The sequence below is a fragment of the Nannobrachium achirus genome (assembly GCF_963921795.1).
Source record: "Nannobrachium achirus genome assembly, chromosome: 19".
Classification (NCBI taxonomy): domain Eukaryota; kingdom Metazoa; phylum Chordata; class Actinopteri; order Myctophiformes; family Myctophidae; genus Nannobrachium; species Nannobrachium achirus.
The window spans coordinates 35383152-35403040 of NC_137826.1; the positions used below are offsets into that span (position 1 = coordinate 35383152).

A 19889-nucleotide genomic window follows, 5' to 3' on the forward strand; every position below is an offset into this window, starting at 1 on the left:
TCGACGCCAATTGTTTGAGTCGAAGCGAAAATATATATTTTTTTATATCACCAGTTAGCCTACTACTGCCAGTACTGCGGTGCACTGCTGGACTGGTGTGGTGTCATGTACTTCCAATGAGAAGTAGCAATTGGCGAACAGTTATTTATTGTCTCGCACCAGCGTCGGGTTGAAAGTGAGACGGAACGGCCAGAACGGTTCAGACCGCCGCTTCGTTAAAACATTCAGAGCCGGGACAGTGTTCCGTTAAGAGGAGGAAGCACGCTGTCAAAATCCCATATTAAATAACCTGCCACAGCACAAACGCGCGTCCACGAAGTAGTAAACAATCTTCTAAAGTCAAATTAACATACACAAGTGTAGGCTACAAGTTACATTTTCTAACTAGAAAAATATTGTTCCTTCGAAAAATTGTGGGCTCGCTTCAAGCCAGAAAACAATGGCTATAAAAGCACAAAATGTCAAGATCGCAGGCAGTGCTCTCTTTGACGTTACTGACGTCAAAGATTGGTCCATTTTGTTCCAAAAATGTGTTGTGCAAAAGTTGACCCGCTGGTGGCGCTATAACAGGCCAATGTGAGAAGGTTGGTATCTGTTCCTTGACCTATTGGGAATGTGCTTGCAAGATTTCACGCACATCCCAGGCTGTGTTCATGATTTGAGGTGTTTTTGGCTTTGGACACTTTATCGCTGCTTGCAGCTATATTTATTATTATTATTTTATAATTTTTTTGTGTGCACTTCATAGGCATGTTAGATAAAGGTCCTTAGATTGCGTGTAGAATGTTTCATGCAAATTGCAAAAAAAATCCTAGAATAAAAACGGGTTTAAGCGTTTTACAAACTGCTCAAAATTATATAGCGCCCCCCTTTGGCCATTTGGGGTAAGATTGGTTTCAGTGATATTTGAACTAACCCTCTACACTATTTTGTCATGAAAATGTGACTTTGCTTGTATGTTTTAGAGGCAGAAGAATAATTTGCATAAAAATGCAATATTGTTTGAATTATTTAAAAAAGCATGTTTCAATGTTAAAGAAATCCGATCTGACAGATCTTTAGATATCGGTCCAAAGTTCACGTAAAAAAAGTTTTGTGCACGTGACGCGAAAATTCCAGAATAAAAGCGGGTTTACGCGTTTTACAAACTGCTCAAAGTGGCGGAAAATCGAAGGGCGGAGCTTACTTAACAACGACACAGATGTCTTCCGCTTGAGTCAAAGCACGCGTGTAACAAGTTGCATGTCTTCAAACGAAACGAGTCATGACTTATGCCCGTTTGAAGTTTGAATTTTCAGACGCTTCGTATAGCGCCCCCCTTTGGCCGATTGGAATAAAATTGGTTTCAGTGATACTTTGACTAACCCTCCACATCTTTGCCAAATGCCATGAACGTGTAACTTTGCATGTATGATTTAGAGGCCGAAGAATAATTTGCATAAAACCGCAATATATAATGAATTATTAAAAAATTATATTTCACTTTAAAAGAAATCCAACCAGACAGTTTGACCGTATTGGTCCAAAGTTTATGTGAAAAAAGTTTTGTGCACTTGACGCGAAAATCCCAGGAGGAGATAGATTTTTACTGTTTTTCATATAATTCCGAATTGTGGGAGACCTAAAGGTCAGAGGTCAAAAGTTAGAGGGTAAAAGTTGTTCGGCATGAGGAGACGCATAAGTGTATACAGGTTTCATGGCTGTATGTATAACACAGCATGAGCTATACCTGTTCAAAGATCGCACTTTCGAAGGCTTCCTACAGCGCCACCATTTGGCCGATTGCTATAGAAAATAATAGCACACTTCGCCACTGTAAACTGAACACATTGATGTTTTTATTTTCATTTTCTCACTAAGTATGTAGGAGTAGAACGGAACCGAAGATCCCGTCTACAGTATACTAGATAAATAAATAAATAATGACAATATCTAAAGTGTGCTCGCCAGTTACTGGCGAGCCCACAATTAAAGTGCTTCTGAATTGTTCCAGTGTTGTAATCCATGATGAATGATTGTGTTTCGCTGTGTTTGCGTCCATGACATGTCACTGCTGGCTCAAGCGGGAGCTGTGCCTCCACCTGTTTATGATCCTTTTCTGAAATGAATCCGTTCTCGACACTGACTCATTACTCTGTCAGTGCTCTGTGTCCCGCGACTGCGGACTGGATCCCATCGTTCATTTAAAAGAGCCGTTCAAGAGAGCGGAATCGTTCGCGAATGTCTCATCTCTACTGCACGCTGTAGAGAGACGGGGCAGAGTTGAAACAGCGGAGATGTTTTATTTGTTTTAACGGTGTGTTATAACTCTATGGTTGTACACTGCTATGCAGATAACATTTGTGCTCGCGCACCGATATCACCGAAAACACAGTGTATTCAATTCATCTCTTAATGTATTATTGCATTATGTTGACGTGGTTTAAAGCAACACTTTTTTTTACACAAAGTAGACTATAAAACGATTCGTCGACGCGTCGGATTAACCCCCGCGACTCGAATCGACTTCATAAATCCTGTGTCGAAGACAGCCCTAGTGTCGATGTGTGTGTGTCCTCATCCATTACTGTGGTATTTAGTGTTTGAGATTCGTTCAAGGCAAACTTTGTTTCTCTATCCTACTCCAGCGCTGTATTTTCTTTTTTTTTTATATCTGTTTATTTCAAATTTTCAGTTTTTTTCTTAATTACAGGCATATCCATTATAGAAAAATGTTTACAATATGTAGCGCTGTATTTTCTAAATGAATTTAAAGAAAGTAGAACATAAAATCTTAAGTAACAATGCAAATGTAATTAAGACTAGAAAACTATTGTTTTCCCACCATTAGATCTGCTGACATCCTTTCTATCTAAATAGCCTCTAGAGGCGCATGCACGCGCGTGCACGTGACGTCAATAAATGACCGTCCGCCCGGGGAAAAAAATCCCAAAGCACCACTGCACGCGCACACACACACACACACACACACACACACACACACACACACACACACACACACACACACACACACACACAATCTACAGTCAATGTTGCTGCTAACATGTTGTGTGTTGTGCAGCTTCACAGTTGGCAGCCTGGCATCAAGAACCCCTACAGAGGCATGGTGGTGTGGCCAGTGCCAGAGAACATCGACATCTCTGTTACACTGTTCAAGGTACTGTCATCGTCAACCAGGACACATCATGCTACCTTTATTTATGTGATCTACAAAGGCAGGAACGGCTAAGTAAATGTATAGTAGATAAAAGAATGGATCCGTTCAGATGGGACTTGGCAGTAAACAGTCATGTAACATTGGCATAGATATGATGTACCAAATGTCTGATACCAATCAGAGAATAAAATGTGTTTCTGCTCTTTTGTCTCCCAAGGATGCCAATGCAGATGAGTTTGAGAATAAAGACTGGACCTTTGTCATTGAGGGGGTGAGTGTCTCTTTACTTCCAGCTCCCAAACTAGTTCAACCCTATTGTAGATACTATATTGACCGGAGTCCCACAGGGGTTAGGCCTCATCCTTTCTTCCCTCTACCCAAAATGGTTTTTTTTGCAAAAATAACTACAAGCTCACAATGCATCACAATGTGGCACATTGTGAGCTTGTAGATCGTCTATTTTCATCGAATGTCTGCCCAAGAATAGGGATGTGGATAACTAACCTGACCTACAGTATGACCACTGCTTACTTGTTGGTAATGCAGAATGTATCAGTAGTTATCCACAACTTTCCAACATCCCATCGTGCATTGCGCAGAATGTGCAGGCAGCTTCTGGCGCCGCAGCCGGGAGTGATTTACAAGCTCACAACGGTTGCTTCTGCAACGCGACGTGAGCTTGTATGTCTGCTGTTAACCGGAAGTGTCCCGCAAATAATGCTACAGTAAATTCTCGCAGAAACAGGTGGATACTACTAGTTATTTTTTGTACTTAAAACCAGATTTAGCTGTTTTTTGTTATGTGATTTATTATTTTACATGTGACATATCAAATATACCATTTGCTATTCTAAAGACTTTGACAATAAAGTCAATATTGATACTGTACTAACATTTGGTGTGACACAAATATGTTGGCACTTCCAATACCCTATCCCTAAGAGCCTTCACCCTTTACTCTCTTGCAGGAGAGCAAGGGCCATCGTAAGGTGTTAGCATCAGTCGACATAAACCTCAAGCAATTCGCCAGCCCCACCCACACTCAAACCGACTTGACGCTGAAGCTAAAGCCGCTGTCTGTCAAAGTGGTGGAGGCCACGCTCAAATTGTCCCTGTCATGCGTCTTCGTTCGAGAAGGAAAAGCCACGTGAGTAGCTTTGTCTTCTACAACTATTGACGGTATCATCTCAGTTTCATTAAATGTGTTACGTAAAAACTAGAGCAGGGGCAACTTATTGTATGATATATGTTTTAATGAAAGTGGACTCTTTATCAAGGTTATTTAGGAATTCTGATGTCAGTAAATATACCGGTATGAATTAACGTTTGGTCCATAAATGACATGATGCAAAAGTCATATTGCCCAGCTTGTAATAATGCAAATATATTATTCTGCTCACTAAAACCATTTTTATTATTGTGATATATTTTGTTTTAATCAGTGATCCATATGTTTGTTCCTTAGTAATGCCATAATGTCTGTCTCCCTGTCTTTAGTGATGTCATTCTGTGTGCTCATCCAAAGAGCTTATAAATAGTATTTGACTACAATTTGCATACGTACCGTACCGCATGTGGTAGACTTGTTTCATTTTACTTCCAACTGTCCTCTCTGTTTATTACAACCATATTGTTCATAAGGTATTTATCCACTAGTCATAATATTAGATAACATGTAGTTTGGGCCACGGTCAGTGATGTTACTTTGTCTTGTTGTGAGGTCAGGTTATCATCAAGTAACTGAATGACATGTTGACGTCCTCTACGTGTTCTCATCTCTCACCACCAGTGATGAGGACATGCAGAGTCTGGCCAGCCTGATGAGCGTCAAACCCACGGACATCGGTAACCTCGATGACTTTAACGAGAGTGACGAGGAGGAGGACAAGAAGTCTATCACTAAGTCTATCACTACTACAGGTACAACACGCACAGACACAGGCACACACACACACACACACACACACACACACACACACACACACACACACACACACACACACTGAACACACGCTCCTTTTTCTGCCTCTCAGCAAAATATGTTCTCCCTAGTGCTTAAACACTGCTTGCTGTTCCACCCTGTGCTCTCATTTCCCTGCCCGTTACGTCTCCTTCCACACATCTTTTCCTTTCCCTCTGCCAGCTCCACACACCCTAACTCGCCCCAACCGTCCCGCTCCCCCTCCGCCTGACAAGAGAATCTCTGGGCTCCATCCACCAGTCTCAGGTATAACTCCTCTTTCACTTTCCCTCCTCTCTCATCTGTTTCTTCTCTCCCATGCCTGCACGAGAGCAAGAAAGGTCCTCTTTGTCTTGTGCTTTGTTTATCTGTTCTCTCAGGGCGGTGCGTTACTATTTGTACATTTTCACACGATCGTGTTATGTACCCGACACACACTTGTGTTCTGTACCCGACCCAGCAGCCCCTCCCACACTGCTGGACGTTACCGTATAATAACCCACAACCCACGTAGTTCTCATCTGTGCTTCAAATACCTCACTGAGACTCACATAATGAAAGGCAGAAAATAGTACATTGAAGCTTCCCATTCTTCTCAATCTGTTTTATAACACCAAGGGGAGAAGGATATCCACTCATCCAGTGATCCACGCTCATGTGTCTTGGTCTCATAAAATATCATGTTGTCATTGTGTGTTTCTCATGTCACTCATACTCCAGTCATATATGAGGATTCACACTTTCCTGTATTAAATATATCAGCCAAGTCATTTAGACAATGTTTTCCTGACAAAACATGTCTGGCATGTCATATTTCTAAGTCTCATTTCTCTCATCATGTCATTGATCAACTCATTATACTTTCCCTTTTCCTTCTTTTTCTGACTTTTCTCCATCCCACCTATATCTCACCTCCCATCCCATCCATCCATCCATCCATCCATCCATCCATCCATCCATCCATCCATCCAGGAGAGGGTGGGAGGCCTGTCTCTGGTCCTCCCAGTCCAGCCCTCCACTCTCGCCCACCTCTGCCTGCGGCCCCTCGCCCTTCCCCTCGTCGCTCCAGACACTCCCTCTCAGACTCTCTCATCCTACCAGGGCCCCCGCCTTCTCCGGGGCCCTCCCCTCAACCCTCCCCTCGTTCCAAACATAAAAAATCCCTACTCCCCAGTCAGCCCGAGGCTCCTCCCGCACCCCATGTGGTCCCTAGCCCTCCATCTCCTAAAAACTCTGAGGCTACATCACCCCCATCAGCTCCTTCCTCCCAGCACCCCTCATCTGCTCCACCCCTTCCTCCCACCTCCCCTCCTATTCCTAACCCTCCTGAGATAGCCTCCACTGTATCTACTCCTTCACCCCAGCCTTCTGCAGCAGTACCCCCTTCGCCTCTTAACCAAACCTCACCTGAGTCAGACAAGACTCCAGCAACCTCTAATGCCCCCTTTATATTGCCCTGTGCACCTCCTATTAAGACCTCACAACAATCGGGTGCGAGATCCACAGAGGCCGCCGTGGCCGTCTCCTCTATGGTGGCGGTGCCTGAGCCTCAGCCCCAGCCCGCTGTCTTGGCATCTGCTGGGTCCATCTCAGCCTCCCGACCTCAATCGGGTGCGAGCTCTACAGTGGCCGCCGTGGCCGTCTCCTCTATGGTGGCGGCGCCTGAGCCTCAGCCCCAGCCCGCTGTCTTGGCATCCGCTGGGTCCATCTCAGCCTCCCGAACTCCCTCCTTGTGTCTGCCCGCCCAGTCCACTCTGCCCCTTATCACCCCCAATATGACCTCCTCCCAGCTTCCCCCCTCCGTTCCCAAGTCCAACCAGTCCTCCACAGCCCCCTCCACACGACCTCCATTCAGCAGGACTGTCAGTCAGCCTCCCTCTCTGCCTAAAATCTTCCAGGCTGGCTCAGGAAAAGGTACCCATTTGTCTGGCCGGCTATAGCAGACAGGCTGTTGCAATATCGTTGACTCAAGCTGTTATGATTGGCCTTATAAGGCCTTTTCCAGCATGATGTAACTTTGTGTTCGGATTCGGAACAGTGGTTCCAATTCCAAAGCATCTCTGTGTGCGTGTGGGCGTGCGCATGAATGTGCGTGCTTGAGCATGCTTGTGCATGCATGAGGTAGAAGTTTGTGTGTACTGTTCGAGTAACCAAGGCAACATTTTGGGGACAACCCATGCATGATTAGGATCTTTGGGAACTGCTAAACTTAGACCAATCTGCATCACGGAGAAATGTGCTACAATGGTCATCGTTGAGACCACGCCATGCAAACAAGTGACTTCAAGTAACAAAGCAGTGCACGTACAGTATACATATACGTGTAGTGAGACAGACAGTGCATGCTAGCCTATCACCTTTCTACTTTCTACTTTTTACTCACTTGCTCTGTCCATGTTTACCGTCTTCTTCTCTTCTCTCCTTTCCTCTCTTATCCTTCCCTCATTTTCAGCTCCACTTTCATACCAGCGGCTCCCCCCAGAGGTTCAGACTGGATGTGCAGAGGATCCTGCCTTTGGCCCTGGTCTGTCTTCTTGAATTCTGTCCACGTCTTGTTTACTTGTATCTGTAGCTGTGTGACTTCATCGTCTCCCTCCCTGTGTTTCTTCTACTAATATTTGACAGCTGGTCACCATCAAGTGTCTCACTGTTTATTTCCCTTTGTCATTTCTTCTCCTGCTTTACTTTTCTTCTTTTCCTTCAACATCTCCTCTTCACTCCTTTCCTCTCTCCTCCCCACTTTCTGTTCTTATTTTTCTTCACCATCCTCCCCTTGCTTTTATTTTCTATCTCTTCTCTTGTCTCGTTTCCTTTCCCCTCCTTCCCTTCCCTTCCCTTCCCTGTCCTCTCCTCTACTGTCCTCTACTACTCTACTCCTCTCCATCAGTTCGTTCTCATCTCTTCAGACCTCAGATTGTCAAGACAGTGCCTCGTCCCTCCTCTCCCTCCCTCTTCTCCCCTGATGATCTTCCCCCTGAAAAGACATTGTCTAGCATCACTACCATGCTACCTTTCCCCAAATCCCGCCCCTGTAGCTCAGCATCAGGTAACTGGGGGCAAAAAAGATGCAGCCAGAACTTTCGTAATGAGTTATTTGTTAGTATGGCTACCATGACGGTAGTAAAATCTAGAGATGGTTTAGTTTGACCGGTTGACATAAATGTATTTAAAATTATTATGGGTTATCGTAGAATTAGAAAGTAGAAAAGAAGTCGGTGCTTTTTAAAAAAAATATTAGTGTTTCTCTACACCAATGGTCCTCAAATGGTGTGCCGAGAATGAGATACAATCCTGTGCCGTTAAGTAATTCCAGTAATTGTGCCATTGAATTTAATTACACATTATAATTGCAAATTACACAACTATACAAACAGTTGAGAATGAAAGATTTATTTTCCTGGGTCAGTATTTTGTGTACACTAATTTCCCAATGCAGTGGGAAATTCTATACAATAAAACAATATATATTTCAGCCACTTTCAACCTGGCATCCCTATTGTGGGCATGTTATTTTAAAGCTATACTGTGTAAGATGCCCAACTAGTGGTCATTAGCCCTATAGCAAACCGCGGTCGCGTCCGCGTCTTTCGGACGTTTTTCGTACCTTCAGACCCCCGCGTCTGCCTCCACCTCGCTGAGATCTATCTTTTAAGGGGTCCCTTGTTCCTGTGCGTTCAGTAATTCCAGAGATACGGACTCCTTCACCCTGCCTGGTAGGCGAAATTACCTAGAGAAGGGATGGTACAAACGGGCGACAACAAATATGGCTGCCATAGCGACCCCACTTCAAGATGCGCTGTGATTGGCCGGCAGTTGTATAACCCTCGCTGTGATTGGCCGGTAGTGTGATGACGCAATTTTGGCGCGAGATCCGGTCCACGGCAAGGATCTCAGTTTACATATAGAGAAGGCTTTACAGGCTGAAATTCACGGCGCGGATCTTCTAAAACTTTTGTGATTTAATAGTTAGGAGAATTTTAAGATTTGTTTTATAAAAAAAGTTACATAGTACAACTTTAAGCAAAGATCTACTAGTTTACAACACGTGATTCTATGAATACAGGTGTGTATTTTGACTTGTCCTCTTGGGTGCCTATAGCAAAAAACTATGAAAACCACTGCTCTACACAACACAACAGTGACTGTTCCCCTGCCAAACTAATGTTCTGAGAAAATGCAACCAGGGACAACAGGTCCACATACAAGATCTTCCCTCCAGACCAAAGACCATGGATTCACCAATACTTCTACTGTACAAATTGTAAAGACTAAAGACTAAAAACACTACTGCTGCACTGCTCTCTGGCGCCATTTACACTATTGACTGTGCTAATCACTCTATTTCCCCATCTTTTCCCATTCTTTATTTCACTCTTTATTTCCATTTTCCCAATCATATACTACCCCTTTTCAATTCCTGCATACTCTCACACTAACACTATTTACCCTCTGCTCTCTTCATACCTCCCCCCCCCTCTCTCTCTCTCGCTCTCTCTCTCTCTCTCTCTCTCTCTCTCTCTCTCTCTCTCTCTCTCTCTCTCTCTCTCTCTCTCCTCTCCTCCTTCTTTTGACTGCTCAGGTGGTAAAGGGGCGAGGCCTAGGTCTGACTCCACTGCCTCTGGTGGTGACATCAGCCCCGTTCCGCTCCTGACCAGACCTGACCTTGACGCTCTCTGTGACCCCGAGGCCCCGCCCCTTTCCACCACCCTCCCGCGCCACTCGCCGCCACGCTCCTCCTCGCGCACCAGGCTCTCGTCTCCCTCTCGCTCCTCCCCTCGCTCCTCCTCAGTTCTTTTCTCCTCTCCTCTCTCTTCCTCTCCCCGTTCTGCCTCTCTTCTTGCCTCGTCCCCAACGGCAAGCTCTCCCTCTCAGCTCCCCCCTTCTTCTGTGCCCGCCCCGCTCAGCTCTAGCCAGTCAGGTACACCAAAAAGTTATTCTACTGGGAACACTCCAGTGATTTAAAAGACACGATTCTGTTGATGTGCTAGGGCAGTGGTTCTCAACTTGTGAGTCGGGACCCCCAGAGGGTCCCCAGATTTTGGCTAAATGTTAACATTGTTTTCTCACTCAACAGTAAACAGACCGACATACAGTATAAGTGAATACAGGGTATCTGCACATTTCTAAAGTGACAATTTAAGGACTTTAAATACCTTTTTAGAACCTCTGGTCAAACATTGGTCAAATTGTCAAATATTAAAGGCAGAAATTGTGAAAATAGCTGATCGCCTATTTTCACAATGGAACAGATCGAGTCAAACTAAATGTAATGCCAACTCCCACAATTCCAAGTGGTTGTGCAGGGTGGGGGTCCCCACTTCAAATATGATTATTTGGGGGGTCGCGGCCTGAAAAGGTTGATAACCACTGTGCTAGGGGTGGAAACTATGTCTAAAACCATTGCTTTTCAGGAACTAAAAACAGATGCCTGATAACAACAATATGGAAACTGGTTTCTGTTTGCCTTTGGTCCTCCTGGAGGCCAGTTGTTGCTTCATGTGCTGACTGTGACATTTATCCTTTGTAGGGATAACGTCCCCCCTGGCCCAAGCGGACAAGGAAACTGCGCCTGTTGCCAAAGAAACCACCCCGGTCACTCTGAACCGTGGTGATGAGTCCCCGCGAGGAAACAGGACGGTTGCCAGCATCAGAATAGCCAACCAGGCAATCAGAGAGGCCCCGGACTCCGGTCAGACCATCAAGGAGGCCGAAGCTGAACCAAGATGCATCAGGTGGGTTCATATAACAATGTGACCTCACAGTCAAGTTTTGTTTACTTGCTCTGGATACAGTACATGCAAGGTCGGCCTCAGACCATCGCATACTGTACAGTACTGTTCTTAAGTTTGCATCATGCTGATGCCACTGAATTCTAACCCTGTATAGACCTTTTTTCCAGAGCTCTGCCGTGTAGCTGCGGTGTCGCTGTGCAAAGTGGTGCTGCTTGAACCCGCTGTCATGGTTAAGTGCTCTGAGAAATCGGTCTATATTCGATGCAGTCCTAACTCACTTCAATTTGTTGTCAGGACAACAATTGCAACACTTGCTGCATAGTGTTCGTTTGCGTAAAACTACTCTTAAGTAGTTTGTTTTTCTCCAGGTTAACCTGCTGCAATGCTTGGTAATAAACCTGTTGTAGCTGCCTGATACGGTTGTTCTGCAAGAATGGAACGCTGTATTGCTGCTGTTGTTGATTCATTGATTTGTCCATGGTTATTGAGCGGGTCAACGGCTGTGTGATTTGTTTCGTGGCGGCTCAATCCTCATGGTTGCTTTCTGTTTGGTGTTTGTGCTCCCTTTGAGGCTTCTAACAATTGTTGAGTTTCCCCCGCTGGTTGTCCTTCTGTCCTCCCGGCCTGCGTTTGCACACGGCCGTAGAATTAGAATTGGCACTCCCAGTTCTAATTCATGGTGTGCAGCCTGCTTGAACTCCCTGTCATGACCTCTCACATGCTGAGCCTTGCGACAACTCACCCACACCACTTACCACCTTTGTGACCCACCAACCCTGTGACTGTTTGACCTGTCAACTCTGACCACTCAGTGTCTCTGTCCCCCAGTCCTGGCGAATCCCGTTCAGAACTCATCATAGTCCCACCTCCTCCCTGGCCCTTCTCCTGTCCTGAGGCCGACACCCCTCAGCAGCCCTCCACCAATGTCCTGGCAGCATTTATCACACCTAAACAGCCACTGGCTCCGAGCGAAACAGATAAAAAGCAGACAGAAATGCCCAAAAACCCACCTCTCGCAGAGGCAGAGCCAGACTTCGATGACATCATCATCGAGTCACTAAATCAAAGTCACCAGTCTGGAGGTTTGTTCCTGGAAGAGGATGACTCAAAACGGGACACAATTAAGAGGTCTCCGTTGTGGTGAGTATCGCATGCATCAGAGGGATTTACATACTGTATATTTATATATACAGTACACATACTACATACACATCTATCATATAATCTATCATATAATTAGAGGAGTCAGTCAGTCAGAGGTCACAATGTATTATCTATTCACTCGCTTCAGCGACTGATCCAAACTTTCACATGGCATTGACCATTAGCATTATACACACGGTGACGGAGCCCGATTTTCATTTTTCCCAAATTCAAGCTATTTATTAGCATTTCTTCACCACTTACAGCTCAGCCTGTTCAGCTCAGCCTGTTGTCAGGGTTACGGTCCGTTCCTCCAGGCCATGGGATCCCATAGCCCCACACACACCTCTCTCACAGTTAGGAATGTTGCAGTGAAGAGACACACGTTCTCTCTCTCTCTCTCTCTCTCTCTCTCTCTCTCTCTCTCTCTCTCTCTCTCTCTCTGCATGCATGGGTCATGCATGCACCGGGTCATCTTCCAACGGTATGGAAAAACTCACCTAATTTTGCTGTTAAATTATTTGTATCCATCATGGGCTGCTCCTTACATTATGATGCTCCCACATATTCTCACGCATGCACCAGTTACAGTAACTTTCCCCACAACCCACACATATTTTGGAGCACATATCTTTGAACGGGTAAGGTCTAGTATACATATAATGCACACTTTTTATCAATGGCTCATCTACAAGCTCACAACGTGTCACATCGAAATGCATCGTCTATTTCCGGAGAGTGACGCTTCTGTTGTAAAGACACCGTCTTACAACAGAATCCGTTACTTTTTTCATTTTTTATAATTTTGGAAAATGAAAATAATTAAATACCCCCCCAAAACAAACACGGCCAGCTCACATATTAGGAGGGCAGTATGAGTCACCAGAACCAAGGACGGGTGTTTTCGATGAATCTGACATAGTTAAAATGTAGTTTGAAGTTACAATAGGTTTGTATAGGAAGGGGACGTGTAGCCGTGTCTGATAAAATGAATCTCAAATATCAAAATACTGAATCAAGCAACTTAAAAACTCTCCCGGGTTTTTATATGAAATATCCCTTTAATGGCATAAATGCTACATCACACACACACACAGGCACACATGCAAGGCCATTTAATGGGGATAAACACTATACACATACACAGACAAAAACACACATAAGGTTAAAGGATACTGCCTGTGTTCCTTGTCCTACAGTCTTGAGCCTAAAGCCCTGGAGAAGTCCCCTGGAGAAGCCTCCTCACTGACAGAGCTCTCCCAGGAGGTGCAGAGAGCAACAGGGTCTGAGGAGCAGGGGAGAGGGATTATGGAGGAGCAGAGCAAGAAAGGAGACAGCGAACGGCTGAAGAGAGAGGAGGAGGAGCAAAGAAAGAGGACACTGCTGGAAGATGAGAAGAGGAAGAGGCTCCTGGAGGAGGTGGAGGAGAAGAAGAGGTCAGAGGAGAGACTTTTGAAAGAGAAGCAAGAGCACGAAGAAAAAGAGAGGCTCTTGAGGGAGGAGAAAGAGAGAGAGGAGCGCAAAGCAAGGGAGGAGGAAGAGAGAAGGAAGAGAGAGGAGGAGGAGGCGAAGCAACGTCTCCAGGAGGAGGAGAGGAGGCAGGAGAAAGAGAGGCTCTTGAGGGAGGAGAAAGAGAGAGAGGAGCTGAGGAAAAAAGCGGAGGAGAGGAGAGTTGCGGAAGAAGAGGCGAGGAAACGTAGGGAAGAGGAAGAACGGGAGAGACAGATGAAGATGGAGAAAGAGAGAGAAGAGAAAAGAAGGAGGGAACAGGAAGAGAGGAAGAGGAGGGAGGAGGAGAGACGTCTCCTGGAGGAGGAAGAGAGGAGGAAGAGGGAGGAAGAAGAAAAAAAGGAGCAGCAGAGAAAGATAGAAGAGGAGAAAAAGGCAAGACTCTTGAAGGATGCCAAAGAAAAAGAGGAACGGAGGGTGAGAGTAGAGGAGGAGAGACGGAGACGAGAGGAAAAGGATCGACTCTTGAAGGAGCAGAGAGAGGTGGAGAGGAAGAAAAAGGAGAAGGAGGAGGAGCAGCTGAGGAGGAGGAAGAGAGAGGAGGAGGAAGAGAGGGAGAGGCTCTTGAAGGAGGAAAAGGAGATGGAAGAGCAGAGGAAGAGAGAGGAGGAAGAGGAGAGGAGGAGGAAGAACCAAATGGAAGAGGAGGACAGGAGACTCAAAGCGGAAGAGGCAGAGAAATCCCTTCCTCTCTGCATTCTGGAGGCCAACAAGTCAGACGAGGACAAGGAGAGGATGAGAACTCTGGTTGACCCTGTGTCAGGGTCCGGGTCCGGGTCCGGTCCAGAAGCTTCTCTTGGACACCTTGCTGCTTCTCACAGTCCCGCCTCTGTGGGAACGAGAGACAATGAGTGGTGAGTTACATTAATGACATGAAGAATTATACCTAGAAGGAAAATAAATGCTACAAGTGGTGTATTTATTTTATTTCATGTCATGGGAATGTTTTTTCTTTTTCTTTTAATGATCAAAATCAATCAATTGAAAGTTGCATCTTTAATGCATTTTCTTAAAATTGATATACACACTTGAATCTATTCTGTCATTCTGTTGTAATGATAATGGGCCTCATTCACGACCAGTCATTGTTTTTTCTTACTTGCATATTAGTGAATCCTGATCATTCTTGTAATGTAGCTTGTTGTTATATATGGGGACTACTGGTGGAAATTTGCATTCCTGCTAAATCAGGTGTATTTACATTGTGTGTATTCTTCTAGCAAAATGACACTTTAGTAGAGGTTTAGGTGGTTTAGTTATCTTTCTGTGATTACCAAAGATATCTTCAATAGTTGCTTCGTAAATTAGAAATAGATCATTCAAAATAGCCTCCCCATTGACTGACACTGCAAGGTGAAACCGGTCTCAAAGTCACTCTTAATTTAACGTTAACAAACCCAAAGTGGAATACTACAATGTATAACAAAACACAACCATTTTTCTTTTTTTATAGAAATGTATTCTTCCTGTAGGTTTTACTGAAAAAAGTAAATGCAACTCACAACATGGACCAGATGCGTTTTGAGCTTGTAGTAGATCTTAAAGTAGGAAAAGTTCAAAGAAAGAACATACATGCATTTTGCATAAAATGTGTGCAAACAAATATGCATTTAATCTTGCTTCTTGCTTATGTACTGTTAGTGAAAAAGGCCCTTTGTGTTCTTCTGTTGATCTGAGCTATTTTGATTAATTTGGATTTCTGTTGTTTCCCCTGTTGTTTCATCACCTCATGCCCTTCCTCACGTCTTCCTGCTTTCCTCTCCCTTCGCTTTCCTCCTCTCTTCTCCCTCCCTGCACCACAACTACCTTATATTTTCTGTGTGGTTTGTCCTCCCCCTCTCTGACTGTCTCTGTCTGTCTCTCAGTGTGGGGCAAGCCACTTGGCTAAAAGAAGGTTCATTGTCGGAACCAGGCGTTTTTGCCCTAGGCAAAAGTATGTCCTCCGCTTCTAGCACACCTGGCATCCAATCAAGCCCCACTGCTCAGTCCTCTGCTCAGGGAATCACTTTAGAGGCCTTGTTGGTCCCGCACCAAGAGAGACTTTTGGATGCAGAGGTTCCACTATGGAATGTTCTAGAAGGGAGAAGTAGGGAAAATAGATTTGAACAGAACTCAGCAACAGAGGTTCTTGCACACGAACACACACAACCCCTGGGCAGAGGGTAAGAATGGACATGGCCGCCTTTCTGTCTGTCTGTCGTATCTTTCTGATTGACTTGGTGCGTCTGTCTGTATGTATGTCACACTGGTTATCTGGTTTACGTCGTAGTGGCATAACTAAGTTCTGTATTTCTCTTGTGTGTTTGCATACTAGCACCCACAAAGAAGATGGTGCAGAGACAAGAAACACTACACACAAACTTCAGCCAGTCACAGCAGAGGAATTGCAGGAAACGCGCCACGTAGGCCCAATCCCCGCCATGTCCCGTCTCCCAGCAGTTGAAGAGGAGCCCAAGGAGCCAGAAAGACCAGCCTCCCCAGGATTCACAGACATTCCAGCAACCCCAGAGGACGTTAACGAAGACAATGAGCTAATGATTCTGGAGCCGGTGCCACTTTTGCCCTCCACACCAGACCTCATGGAATCACATTTGGACTCAGGTGACGGTCAAGTAACCGGTCACGTGGCTGAAGATCAGAAGCACTTTATCGGCAAGGAGTCCATACATAAAGCAGAGAATCCACTGTGGGCGGCCGCAGAGGAGACCGCCGTGGTGAACGCATCGGAGATACAGATGGACAACTCTCAGGCAACCGAGGAGAGGCCTGGGAAGGAGAAAGAGGAGCGGAGCGAGGAGAAGAGTGGTGTAACAGGGGGGTGAGTCACTTGTAGCATGGCTTGACTTGGCTCCCTGTTACTTCTCAAAGCACGTCATACAAAGAAACACACAAACACAAACACTCACACACAGGGATCTTTGTGGTGCTGTAGCTTACGCAATGCTTACTTCCAAACAGCAATTAACCCGGTCTGTTGCGCTGCTCTGTCCACGTTCATTCATTTCATTGCAGCGTACTACTACTCTGCCTGTGCTGTTTTAAATAGATCTGATTGTTGTGGAGGGCTTTTCATATAGAATCGTGAGCTGATAGGTCGACTCCAGTGCAGTAATGAGCGTGTGTGTGTGTGTGTGTGTGTGTGTGTGTGTGTGTGTGTGGGTGTGTGTGTGTGTGTGTGTGTGTGTGTGTGTGTGTGTGTGTGTGTGTGTGTGTGTGTGTGTGTGTGTGTGTGTGTGTGTGTGTGTGTGTGTGTGTGTGTGTGTTTGCGTGCGTTCACGTGCGCACACATGTCAGTGCCCATAAATGTATGCACACAGAAGCAGAGGTGTTTGTAGATGACGAACAGAGGGAGGAGTCTGTTGGCTTCATGTCAGCAGTAGTGGGGGTGTTTTATAGAGGGTGAGTCTCTCTGTGTACACCTGCCTGTCACTTTGTCTGTCCCGCAAGAAAGAGAAAGCTTTCGACATTTTTCGAATAATCTCTCAAATTAGATTTATCAGAGCATCCCACACAGAAATGCATTTTCAAAGGTCAGCGTAAAGTTTTGCTTGCAATGCATGGTACTTAATGCGTTGCCGAAAGGCGCTTTTGCATCTTTGTTGCTAACCATCTACCTTTCATCTGCTGGCTCACGGCTGGAATAACTCTCCTGTCAATAATGGTTTGTTTGTGATGATACATAACATTGAGTTAGCGAGTGATTGTAATCATGTCATGCTGAATTAGTCTATGAGCAAGTTCTGCTCTCGTCTGCATGGCACCAGAAGCAATTCTTTCACTCTCTCACTTTCTGAAGTGATACATCATGGCATGGTGTAAACTGCGCGGATATTCTGTTCAGCCATGAAGTAATGTGTTCCCCAGTGTGCTTCGGCAGAGAACTGTTATCCAACCCTAGAAAAGTCTGAATAGCAACCGTTTGGTATGGAGCATGCTGTCCTTCGGGCCGTCTTCACTGGATAGCGTTACGTTCTGTGCCTGAGTTGTCCCTTTCCTGTCACTCCTCTCCATCCCATAGTTATGAGACAGTGACATCCCTGCTTCGTTCAACCGGACCGGCCCCAGGTCAGGCGTGTCCTTCCGCTGGCCAACCTCGTTCCCTGGTGGCAGTTGTAAGTCCTAAAGCAGACGAAGACGGCCCGTGTCCTTGTCCTGAGACAGACGCAGGTCCACCGTCTCTTTCTGCACTGGACATCCTTCCACCCGCGGGCTTTTCGGACACAGCCGAGGAGCCGCCGGTCAGTTGGCAGGACCTGCCCAGGGGGGACCCGTTGCCATTGGTTGGGAACACACGGATGCTACCTTGCCAGGAGGCACACGGGCTGAGTCTGGTGGAGAGCCTGAGACTGGCTGCTATCGAGCAGGAAAGAGAGAGGGAAGAGAGGAGGAAGAGGGAGGAGGAGGAGGAGAGAGAAAGGAGAGAGAGAGAAGAGACAGAGAAGAGGGAGAGAGAGAGGGAAGAGAGGGAGAAGGAGGAGAGAGAGAGGGCAGAGAGGGAGAGAGAAAGGAAAGAAAGGGAGAAGGAGGAGAGAGAGAGGGCAGAGAGGGAGAGAGAAAAGATGGAGAGGGAGAAGAGAGAAAGGGCAGAGAGGGAGAGAGAAAAAATGGAGAGGGAGAGAGAAAAGATGGAGAGGGAGAAGAGAGAAAGGGAAGAGAGGGAGAGAGAAAAGATGGAGAGGGAGAAGAGAGAAAGGGCAGAGAGGGAGAGAGAAAAGATGGAGAGGGAGAAGAGAGAAAGGGAAGAGAGGGAGAGAGAAAATATGGAGAGGGAGAGGAGAGAAAGGGAAGAGAGGGAGAGAGAAAAGATGGAGAGGGAGAGGAGAGAAAGGGCAGAGAGGGAGAGAGAAAAGATGGAGAAAGAGAAGAGAGAAAGGGCAGAGAAGGAGAGAGAAAAGATGGAGAGGGAGAAGAGAGAAAGGGAAGAGAGGGAGAGAGAAAAGATGGAGAGGGAGAGGAGAGAAAGGGCAGAGAGGGAGAGAGAAAAGATGGAGAAAGAGAAGAGAGAAAGGGCAGAGAAGGAGAGAGAAAAGATGGAGAAAGAGAAGAGAGAAAGGGCAGAGAAGGAGAGAGAAAAGATGGAGAAAGAGAAGAGAGAAAGGGCAGAGAAGGAGAGAGAAAAGATGGAGAAAGAGAAGAGAGAAAGGGCAGAGAAGGAGAGAGAAAAGATGGAGAGGGAGAAGGAGGAGAGAAAAAGTCTGGTAATGGAGAGGCAAGAAAGGGAGAAGAGTGAGAGAGAGAAACGAGAAAGGGAGGAAATAGCTAAATCAGAGGAAGAAAGAATGAATAGGGAAAAGGGAGAGAGACAGAGGGAAGAGAGAGAGAGGTCAGATATGGAGAAGGACCGAGAGACACAAAAAGATCAAGAGAACAAGATGCAGAAGATTCTACCTGGCTCTTCCTCTGTGAGGGACAACCAGGAAGCAACATGCAGCCAATCAAACAACAGGCCCCACCTGAGGGAGGCAGAGCTGGATGAGATGGTGTGCGAGGAGAGGCTGGAGGGTCACACTAAGGAAATAGAACTCAAATCCCATCCTAATTCAGTGAGCGTCCCCGAACCTAACACAGAGGTCAAAACCATTCTGAACAAAGGTGGTCATCGGTCTGCTGGAATGGGAGCTTCTGACCTTGACACCAGCCGTGTTGTTAAAAATGAGGCACTGGGCAGAGCGGGCCCAAAATCAATAAAAAGAGGGAATTCCAATGTTAAGATCGGTGCCATCCCTGTGTGGATGAGAGAGGAGGAGGAAGAGGAAGTTGAATATGAGAGAGGGCAGGAAGACCTCGGAAGCATCTGGCTGTCTGAGCTGTACATGGATAGGGAAGGGGGGTAAGTAGATGGCTGACTTGATGAATAGTGAGGGGTATTAAGAGAGTGAGGTGAGAAGGAGGGTAGAAAGCACCTGTACACACGGTTTTTCATTGGTCAAAAAAGTTTAGGTTTTTGCTTACTGCGGGGGGGAAAAAGATTTTTTGATAATTACACAATAAGAATTCTTCCTCTATCAACCTGTGTACTAATGGCTCAGCCTTTGGTTCAGTGTACCCTTCTTCTGCGTTGGCCTGTGAATCCCCTGCACATGTCCTTCCAATCATCACTTTGATGTTGTTTGTGAAGAAACCTTGACCTCCCTCTTTACATACTACTGTATGTCTGGCTGTGATAGTGAATGTTTTACCAGGCAGTGTGACACATGTTTTTCGACACATTGTGCTATTAAAGTAGTTCACCACCAAAATGACTTTTTTTCTAATACATTTTTTGTCTTAGGAATGCGACAAATACAAAAAAATATTATTGAACTCAAGTCTCCATGGTGTGACTAATCAATAGAAAAAAAGTCATTTTGAGGGCTGAACTACTCCTTTAAAGAATACTGACATTTAT

At 45.7% G+C, this 19889-nt stretch overlaps 1 protein-coding gene across 1 annotated transcript in view; it reads left to right on the forward strand.

Moving 5' to 3' along the window:
* The window catches only part of ehbp1l1b (EH domain binding protein 1-like 1b), a gene marked incomplete at its 5' end in the record, with an annotated part of 39033 nt that overhangs the window by 7370 nt on the left and 11774 nt on the right, over positions 1-19889 (forward strand). Inside the window, 11 exons of the mRNA XM_080749427.1 lie at positions 3062-3157; positions 3375-3428; positions 4126-4304; positions 4947-5077; positions 10645-10849; positions 11678-11989; positions 13192-13678; positions 14207-14355; positions 15816-16319; positions 17520-17739; positions 18919-19331. Of these exons, the coding sequence (XP_080605553.1) occupies positions 3062-3157; positions 3375-3428; positions 4126-4304; positions 4947-5077; positions 10645-10849; positions 11678-11989; positions 13192-13678; positions 14207-14355; positions 15816-16319; positions 17520-17739; positions 18919-19331 (2750 nt within the window). The remainder of the gene's footprint in view (positions 1-3061; positions 3158-3374; positions 3429-4125; positions 4305-4946; positions 5078-10644; positions 10850-11677; positions 11990-13191; positions 13679-14206; positions 14356-15815; positions 16320-17519; positions 17740-18918; positions 19332-19889) is intronic.